Source organism: Conger conger, chromosome 2, assembly GCF_963514075.1.
Source record: "Conger conger chromosome 2, fConCon1.1, whole genome shotgun sequence".
NCBI classification, from domain to species: Eukaryota; Metazoa; Chordata; class Actinopteri; order Anguilliformes; family Congridae; genus Conger; species Conger conger.
Genome location: NC_083761.1, coordinates 32732753 through 32743070, shown reverse-complemented (window position 1 = coordinate 32743070; position 10318 = coordinate 32732753). Strand labels below are relative to the sequence as shown.

The window sequence follows — 10318 nt, the reverse complement described above, 5'->3', positions numbered from 1 at the left end:
GGAGAAGGGTTGTGGTACAAAAATAATTGAGCTCAGACTGTAAAACAATTCCTACAGTAATTCTGAGAGGAGACCCAGTAATTGTAACGTGCATTTTTTTTTTAGACCTGCTTGGAGCCACTGGTCTGTGTTCTCCCATTTTTGCCTTTGCTTTACGCCTTACTCATGTAGTCAAGTCTGGTGTTAAGAGATTTTGAGAGGCCATCAACCAATGAACAGTAACCAATCAATGGCATTGCGGGACAAAATAAATAGTGCCATTCCTGTTTTTTAGAATCCCATTTACCATTAATAATTGGATAAGGTGTAATTTTAACTTTGAATGGCATTTGTTTCATTGTTATTCACTGTGCATTGACACAAGTAACTATATTTGACCTACTCTAAAATGTGGATCATTTTCTTGCAGTCCATGGAGCAGCTGGCTCAGAAATTCTGCAAAGCCAGGCAGCCTTTATCTAATTTCTGACCTGGAGGATTACGCTCTGATAATGTCCACCTCAATATTCAGAATAACAGCTTTAACTTAAAAATAGAGGTCGTTTTGGAATAATCAAGGGAACCACAAATACACACAGCAAAGTTCTTGTGTGTTGCAAAAGATCACTGAATACTCTTATCTCTTTCAGCCAATCAAGCAAAGCAATTTGATTCACCAGTATCTACGGAGGAGCTGAAGGAAGCTACTGCTTCCATGCAGAAAGGTACATTTCCAACACTACTTGTTATTCCAACTGAGCTTTTGTAGTATTTGGTGATATATCTTGTCCAATGATACAGAATATTGTCTATGAACTGATGCTTTCCTGGAGATAAGATTGTTTCGCACTGGTTGCTTCGCACTAGAACCATTGGGTTTTTGGACGATACATTTTAAAATACTCCCAACTTTGCCTAAATGTGACCCGACAAGCTTCAGACAGTGGCTTCAGAAAGTATTCAGACATACTCACTTTTTGCATTTGCACACATTATTGTATTGATGGTCTGAAATTCTACCATCTACACTCAATAATCCGTAGTGATGTGTTTTTAGACATTTGTGACACAACGCCATAAATGGTGTATCTTTGTGCAGATCTCATTTTTTAACTTTCACTTTTTTAAATTTGATGTGAAGCTAGAAAACTGAGCTACAAAATGACTTATCACTTGTATTGGGCAATCCTTTTGGAGATATGGCTGATTAAAGAAGTGGTTTTGTGAAATCAGTCTTCAAAATTTGAGCGGTTGTCACTTTCTCACTTAGAAGTGACCTTGGCATAAAAACCGGACCATCAGCCACTGCTTTGGAGGGTCTGGAGAGATTGGGGCAGGACATAGGTCTGGATGTGTCAACGAGCTTCATAATGTATGCATGATCTTTAGGTGGGAGGCAGAATTTGTGGGGGTTATTATAAGCATAACATAACTGTTCCGAACAGCACACAGGGAAGCGATTGCTTCCACCAGAAGTTAACATCCGTACAATGGTAGTTTTTCTCCTGAGGTATGTGGTTTATGATTATGGTTGCTTATTGACTATGCAAGTCACTAAAACACAGATTTAGTGTTGTTAGCGGTCCTGTGACAGCATCCCATCATTTTAAAATGACTTGTTCTATCTAGTTAGCCTATTAATTCACGCATTTACTTCTATTTCCATAAAAACTTGGTATGAGTCAATTTTCTTGATGTCTTTAAGTGTCTGGGATAGCCAAAAAGTAAAAAATAAAAATAATAACTTGTTGTGCATGAATGACTGTACAGCAGCAAATCATATTTTGGTTTAGTGTTGCCAGCAGTCCTGTAAAATATGAAATCATCCTGTTATTTTAAAGTAAAGTATGCATTCTACCTGGCCAACTTGGCTAGATGATCTGTTAGCTATATTTTATGACGTGCCACCTGAAATGCAACTGACAACCAAAAGTGAAGCATATTGGCAGAATTGTATTTTATGTAGGCTAGAATTACACCATATAACTAGGCAGGCTGAGCCAACTAGCTAGCTTAAAATAGCCATTTTGACATGTACAAAAACTTACAAGCACTTTAGTAGGAACATTTTTACTTTATTACACCTACTTATTCATACAATTATCTAATCAGCCAAATGTTTGACGGCAGTACAGTGCATACAATTATGTAGATACGGGTCAGGAGCTTCAGTTAACAGTTCAGTTCACATCAACCATCAGAATGGGGAAATAAATTTGATCTAAGTGATTATGGAATGATTGTTGGTGGCAGGCAAGGTGGTTTGAGTATCTCCTGGGATATTCTAGTCTATAGAGTTTGCAAAAAAGAAATCCAGTGAGCAGTAGGTCTGCAGAGACGCCTTGTTAATGAGACATCAGAGGAGAATAGCCAGACTGGACAAAGCTGACACAAAGGTGACCGTAACGCAAGTAAGCACACACTACAACATTGGTATGCAGAAGAGCATCTCTGAACACATAATGCATCGTAACTCTTAAGTGGATAGACTACAGCAGTAGAAGTCTAAAATACTTAATAATTTGCTTGGTGTGTGTATATCCCAATGGCAATAACCCCAGTATAGGGTTTGCCAGGATATAGCTAGCTATGTCCTAGTCATCTAGTAAAGCATTACTTTTCAATCAAATGTAGATGGGTTTTCACCAGAACACCAAGATGGGATTTCACTTTTCACCACAAAAAATGTTCAGCAGCTAACGTTAGCTATAGGTAGTAGTTGTACCATAATGTTCCTTGGTTTACTTTGTATTTCTTCCAATTCATTATTTTTATGCACAATTGAAATGTATATTGTCATCATCAAAGCTCTTTGTGACTAGACGCCCAAACGAGGAGTTCAACAACATAATGTAAGGCTGTTGGTTTGAAGAAATGGTAAGCAGATCTGATCTCCAACTACAAACTATTATTTCTTGCAGTCGCTGGCTTAATGGTAACAAACTCACCGAGTAAATAATTTTTTTTTACATTTCCAGATCACATTTGGGTTTTGTGTGTGTGTTAAGTCTAATTCCTTCCGTTTTCATAACTCTTTACAAATCACATAGGCAATCCATTTCAGCATACAGTGACATGGTAATGCTGATTCATTGTGACATTGTGGTGGGGAAGCTGTTGCTAACCAGAGACTACAAACCGGGCCGGCTTATACGCCTCAGCTTCCATAACAGAGTGAATAAGTGTTCGGACCAGCTAACATGGTCTTCTGAACACAGGGACATTATGCAGTTATTTGTAGTTTTCTCTATAAATATTGGTCCAATTCACATCAGTCAGTGTTGGGATAGTCAAGAAGCAACCACAATTATAAACCATGTTTCTAGGGAGAAGCTTCTGGTGGAAGCGGCCACTTCCCTGTATTCTGTTCGGAACATGGTGAGTTTACATTATTGGTAGCGCCATCTGTTTTGACCATAGTCGCTAGAGTGGGCGGGTCATCAATTAACATATACGTCATTTTCATCACTTAATTTGTAAAGCTACCGCTGATGCACCAGCAAAGAAGAATGGAGGACAAACAGGAAATGTGACCTGACTCGGGTAGATTTTATGTTTTTATAAAATTGAATTGAGTCCACCTGTGGCAAATTTAATTGATTGGACATAGTTTAGAAGGGCACACACCTGTGTATGTAAGGTACCAGAATTCACACTGCATGTCAGGACAAAAACCAAGCCATGAAGTCCAAGGAACTCTGTGTGGTGAGGCATAGATCAGGGCCTAGTTATAAAGTGACCGTCTCACCAGCACGTCATCAATCGGGCCTTTTAGAGTGGCTAGACGGAAGCCACTCTTGAGTTTCCCAAACTGCATTTGAAGGACCCTGACGGCATGAGGAAAAAGATGAGATGCACATTTTACTCTTTGGGCAGAGCTCCAAGGACTATGTCTGGCAAACACCAGGCACTGCATCACCTGGCCAATACCATCCTTACGGTGAAGTGTTGTGGTGGCAGCATCATACTATGGGGGTGCTTCTCAGTGCCAGGGACAGGGAGACTAGTCAGAATTCAGCCAAATACAGAGAGAGGTCCTTGAAGACCTCAGGCTGGGATAACTGTTCCCCTTTGGGCACGACAATGACCCAAAGCATACAGCCAAGACCACGCTGGAGTCACTTCGGACAAGTCTGTTGAGTGGCCCAGCCAAAGCCCAGACTTAAAACCCCATAGAACATCTCTGGAGAGACCTGAAGATGGCAGTTCACATGTTTTGCATCCAATGTGATGGAGCTTGAGAGGATCTGCCAGGAAGAATTGGTTAAACTGCCCAAATTCAGGTGTGTAAAGCTTGTGGAGACATACCAAAGAAGACTAAAAGCTGTAAATACTACTTAAGGGGCTTCTACGAAGTACAGAATTTAGTGTCTGAATACTGAATGAGAGATTTCAGTTTTAGATTTTTTTTTATACATGTGCAAAGATTTCTCAATGCGTTTTCTCTTTGGGTTATTGGGTGTAGCTTGATGGGCAAAAATGGCTATTTTATCCATTTAAAATTAAATCTACAACGCCGTGTGGAAAAAGTGAACAGGTCTGAATACTTTCTGAAGCCACTGTAGATATTAGCATTTATTTTATTGCACCAGCGGTAAAAACAACAGAACACATTGCAATAATGGCTATTCACATTAGTTTTGTTTTCAGTTACATTGTCCTGAAGCATGGAAATAAACATCCACAGTGAAAATGACGAAATGTAGCTAAATGTAGACTTGATTTTCACAAACAACCTCGCTTTTACTGTTGGTCAATACAATTTATTAAACATAATTAATATTTGAGAATCTCAAGTCTCCCCTGCATAACAAATAAACAAAAATCATTTTTGTTCTGCAATTAGTTACTCCATGGCGATTTAATGGGAATTCTTTTTGACACATCGCCTCATTTGGCTTAAAAGCATTGGTGACAATATGGACAATTCCACAGGCATGAAAAAATGTACATACTTCCCAATTAAACTTCTTACTCTTAGGGTGTATATTTTGTGGTACAGACTTAATTTGGCAATGGAATTAATGAAATGGCATGTTATTACCATTACAGTGCAGGATGCATTGTCACAAAAATTTAATTTCTGTCAACTATATTTGATGGCTTTTTGGAACGGTTCCCTGAACTTGTCATTTCTGCCCCTAGTGTTTAAAATATTTTTGAATTTTGAATTTTTTTTAATTGAGGTAAATAAGCTTTGTTTTAATTGATCTTTATAGAATCTTGTAAAGGTGTGTGGCTGACTGCCACCCCTAATGTAACCTTTGTCACGTTTTTGAGGAAATGTTTCTGCAAAACTGACATTTGAAATGGGATTGTATTAAAATTCATATGCAAAGCTAACTTTCACCCAGGTGATCTGATCTACAATTGCTTCCTTTTTTTTAGTAGTCCGTAGTCAGTATCTTTTTGAAAGTTATGGATTTGACCATTCAGGAAGCGTTATAAAATAAACTGGATTGGTAGATTTTTTGTGGAATGACCCGACAGTTTATCAGCCCAAGATCAAGTGAGCTACAATTCAGACAGTCTGTGACCGTAATGCATTAATGGTGTGATTGGTTCTTCATATCAGTTGATCTTAATTGATTACCAGTTTGTATTTGTTTGCTTCGTCCTTTTCTTTAGGGCGAGTGAGCGCATCTTCAGGACGTGATGACAGTACGGATGTTATAACCCTACGGATGGCAGCACCTACCAACTTGGGATCCTTTGGTGTTGGACATGGTTCTCCACGAGCTCGGACACAACCTCCCCCACCTCCACGTTCCCCCTTTTACATGGTGAGATAATTAACCACTGCACAACACCGCAGTTGCATTATGACATATTGGATGGAAAATTACCAATTTTGGAAGTCTCAGATAGGCCTAGTATTTTTGTTAAAAAAATTAAATTAAATAAAATTACAAAAAAAATTACAAATATATCCGCAAATGTGCGGGGCATGGCAATCGTGGACTGGGTGGGGGTTTGGAAGTCATTGCTGGTAAAGGTATCACCAAAATTGGTGGGGGTGAATCTCCACCCAAAGATTCAGGAAATGTCATGATTTTTGTTGGCTCTAAACCTAAAATAATGAATAATGCTAAAATATGCTGGTGAGTATTTAAATGTTTTAATTTATTTTGTATGTTTATAGTGCCAAAAATGGGGTTTGAAGTATTTCAATATTGACAATGTGCAGATGAAGCAAACCTTGCTGTCGCGGTTCAGTTCGCCTTACATGGTAGCCAATCGCCGTTTGTGTGTATGAATGGGTGAATGAGAAGCTTCAATAAATGCCTACCATTTACAATAATCGCTCTGCTGCTGACTGGCGAAGGAATGTGAATAGCAGGCAGTGTTTTCCGTGTCATTTACGAACACTTAAATGTTAGAATATAAAAAGAATTTGTGAACTGAACCAGCTAGCAAGCTCTATGGTTAACTTGGCACTAGCTAGCCAGCCAATATAGCAACCCAACCAAAACGGTCTTCTGCAAATACGGTCATCTGTCATTAGTTGCCAGCCTTTCCCCAGTTTAGTAACATTACATCCATGACTGCCCTGTAAATAGGCGGTCACTTTCTGGCTTATCCTCTAAATCCATTTAGACTTGGAAGCGGGGAATCGGAAAAATCCCAATCCACTTTGTACCTGATTAATTTGACATTACAGCCCCAGACACAACACTATTTCGGCATAATGTAAACTCACTGTGTCCCGAACACCAAGTAAGCTCACTATGTTCCGAACAGTGCAACTTTCAAGATGAATAAATGAAAATACTTCCAGATCAGCTTTGGGTTTTGTGTGTGTTTTAAGTCGAATTTTGCTAAAAACTTGGTACGAGTTGCATACACGATCCATGTAATATAACAGTTTAATGGGTCTGCCACTGAAAATAATTGAATGGCCACCTGCAAGTATCTTAGCGACCTCTGTTTATAAACATTGACATAGCAACTTGGGCTGCGTCCCATTATCTTTCTCTCCACTCCCCCACTACCACTCCTCCAGTCCAGCAAAAGAATGTGGAACAAAGGAGTGGAGCAAAGTCGTGAAGAAAATTGAGAAGGCTTTTCGGCTTCGGCGTAACAAGTTGACGTCCTTTATTGAAGAAATAGCCCTTTCATAATCTTTCTTTTTTGCAGAGCCCACATGTATTCCCATTGCCAATTACAGATCTTACATGTGGTCAGCCCATTTAAGGCTACAAAATTGCTTGTAAGTTTGAAGCACAAATTGCATGGTAGGATACAGTAGCCTGTAAAAAAAAACAGGGCTTAAAGTTCTCAGGCATGGTGCTGGATTTCTGGCATTTGGCCATTTTTTGCACAATAATATTCTCGAAAAATAAGAGAACAGAACAATCACCCCCTGGTTAAGATAATACTTAACATTGCTACTTTCCCCCTGAAATTATAGTTATATACAGGAGGAATTTAATCCCGTGAAATGTATCAATATGATAACATCCCTTCTTTTTGGAGCACAAGGTCTTAAAACGTAAATGTCATACCGTGATCCCATGTGTCTTTGTTTTTGTTCTGGATGCATCTAATCCAATTACATTCGTTCTTCAATTACCAACGGTGTTTATAAGGCATTTTTTCATCAAATGAGTAGGGAGCTACTGTCAGTCTGTCTATCACCGTGTCACTCTTTTTTTGCTGTGCAGGAAATTGTCCACTGAAACATGGAAGCAAATTCAAACTCAAACTCCATTCAAACTCTGGAAGACACAAGTCTAATTGGGAGGGGAGTGAAAAATTTATGAAAATGGGTTTGGTTCATTCTGTGGTTTAAGAAAATGGTGGGGACAGGCAGCCACTTAAAACTTGGTGCAAGAAACTGTGAACAGCCCCGCCTTAACTAATGTTGGATTAAAAAATGAAAATCGATTAAAAAGAAAAATAATAAATCTGACATCGAACAACGGCATTTGCCGGTTTAAAATAACATCGCGCAGTGGGTCATTGAATCGTTATCAAATTTGAAAGTGACTAATCGTAACTCCATAAAATACTGGTGATATTTCTGCTTGGCAAATAATTTACTTGTAGATGTAGTAGTGTAATAGAAAAACAACAGACCCAACTGTCATGACATGCACACTGCTTGTTCTGAGTAACTCATTATTTGAAAGGGGCGTGTTCAAAATGATAGCAGTGTGGAGTTTAATTCGAGTATTTATTCATTTTGTGGAAAAACAGGTGTCATTAATTTTCCTTTATTAAGGAAGAAGGGGAGCAAATGTTTCACATTGTTAGAAAATATATTTCCTTCTGAATAAGTGAAATGGGCCATTACAAACATTGTTCGTAGGAACAACGTCATTTGATTAAGTTCTAATTTTATTATTTTTTATTTATTATTTCCTGGCATTTTATCTACATTTTTTAACAACTTGGAACATGTCACCTTTTTCATCAGACCACCCAATTCTTAGGTGAGCAATAGCATTGGAACATGTGGCTGGCAGGTGTTTCTTGTTGCCAGTGTCCTGTTAGATTGATTGGCTAAACTATAAATAGTTCTGAATGTCAACTCTTGGTTTTAGCCTTGGATTTTGCCTGTGAAGTCTGCTGCACTTGTGTTTGAAAAGATCAACCTACATGAAGACCAGAGTCTTTGGGAGAAAAAGCAAGCCATTTTGAAGCTTAGAAAAGAGGGGAAATCGATCAGAGCCATTGCATAAGCATTAGCGATAGCTTGTACTACAACTTGGAATGTCCTGAAACGGAAAGAAACTGCAGGAAAGAGACATTCTGAGAGAATATTTCAATCAACTGTTCAAAGAAGACTTAGAGCTGTAATATAGAGGCTATATACCACAGGATCAAACTCATCAATGAAGAATTGGAAGGCGAGATTACAATTTGAACACAAGTACATGAGATGAGCCACAAAAGTTCTGGAACAAGTTCTGGGATCTGCTCATGATCCAAAACATACAAGCTCATCTATGAAGCACGGTGGCGGAAGTATCATGACTTTGGCTTGCGCTTGCATGGCTGCTTCTATATTGGGCTTACTAATCTTTATTGTTGATATAACTCATGATGGTAGGAACAGGATGAATTCAGAAGTCTGCAAAAACATTCTGTCTGCCAACTTACAAAGAAATGCATCCAAACTGATTGGGAGGAACTTGGTAGCAAGACAATGACCCAAAATACACTGCCAATACAACAAAACTTCATTAGGGAGAGGGGAAAAAAATGGAATGTTTTAGACTGGCCAAGTCAATTACCAGACCTTAACCTGATTTAGCATGCATTTCTCCAGGAGATTGAATAGAAACGGAACCCCCTGAAAAAAACAACTGAAAGAGGCTGTGGTAAAAGCCTGGAAAAGCATCACAAAGAAAAATGCAACAGTTTGAACCCACCCAGTCAGTGGGTTGCACGCTTGATGCACTTATTGCCAAATATTAAGTGTTATTTACTTGAATACTCTGTTCCAATACATTTGCTATACGTGGCTATACCATGTAGTAAAATAAAATTATTGTAGCTACTCAAAGACAATGATTGTATATAGTCAAGCGAAGAGACCTTAATTTCAAAGCAATTTTATACTGTTTTGACGGTTTTTCTCCACAAAATAATATTAGCAGGTTAAACCACATCTCGAAGCAGGCAAGTTGAATATGATCAATTGATGTCTATTCAGTGGAATAGCTATCGGCGGTCTAACTCACACTCATTCAGCTAATAATCATTCTCCGTTTGGCCATAGAAACTTCAAAGGGCCGTCAATTCTTAGCTAATGTGTGTGCGTGCGTCTCAATGGGGGTGGCCAAGCAAACTTCATGCTGGCATCTCATGCTATTAAGATTCCAGATCTTAAAAATAGTTAAGCCCATACCAGAATAAAGTGGAAGCCTGAATGTCACTGCAGTCCTCATAACTTGGTTTAGTTAGTCTCTTCTTAGTGGTCACAATTAATTGCCATAGCTATCACCCCCAGAAGTAGTCCTTAATATTCAACGTCACCATAATGATCACTAGGAGAGGGTTAATTTCCCGGAAATTCTACCAATACCCCTCCCAATCTCTAATAATCTGCATAGGCCAGGGGAAGCTGGGTTGTCCCGCCCCCACTCCAAACTAACTTCTTTAGTTTGTTTCTCAGTTGGAATTTGGCAAGCCCTACACATCTCATGGCATTCTACATTTATCCCTGGTCATTTTGGAATATTTGAGCAGTGGCTATACTGGGACTAGTCATTGGAGGAAACCAGCTGTGGTTTGGTATTTTCTTTCATTCATTTCTCTTGTGACTGTTGCTTGTCTAGATCTTGAATGTTCTGTAAGGTAGTTGACCTTTGTATTTCGACTTAGACGTTGA

At 38.8% G+C, this 10318-nt stretch overlaps 1 protein-coding gene across 3 annotated transcripts in view; it reads left to right on the top strand.

The window, feature by feature from the left end:
- srcap (Snf2-related CREBBP activator protein) overlaps positions 1-10318 on the top strand; it is a 153077-nt gene that overhangs the window by 110407 nt on the left and 32352 nt on the right. For all 3 annotated transcript variants that reach the window (XM_061231270.1, XM_061231271.1, XM_061231272.1), the window contains 2 exons: positions 630-704; positions 5608-5762. In XM_061231270.1, coding sequence (XP_061087254.1) covers positions 630-704; positions 5608-5762 — 230 coding nt within the window. The remainder of the gene's footprint in view (positions 1-629; positions 705-5607; positions 5763-10318) is intronic.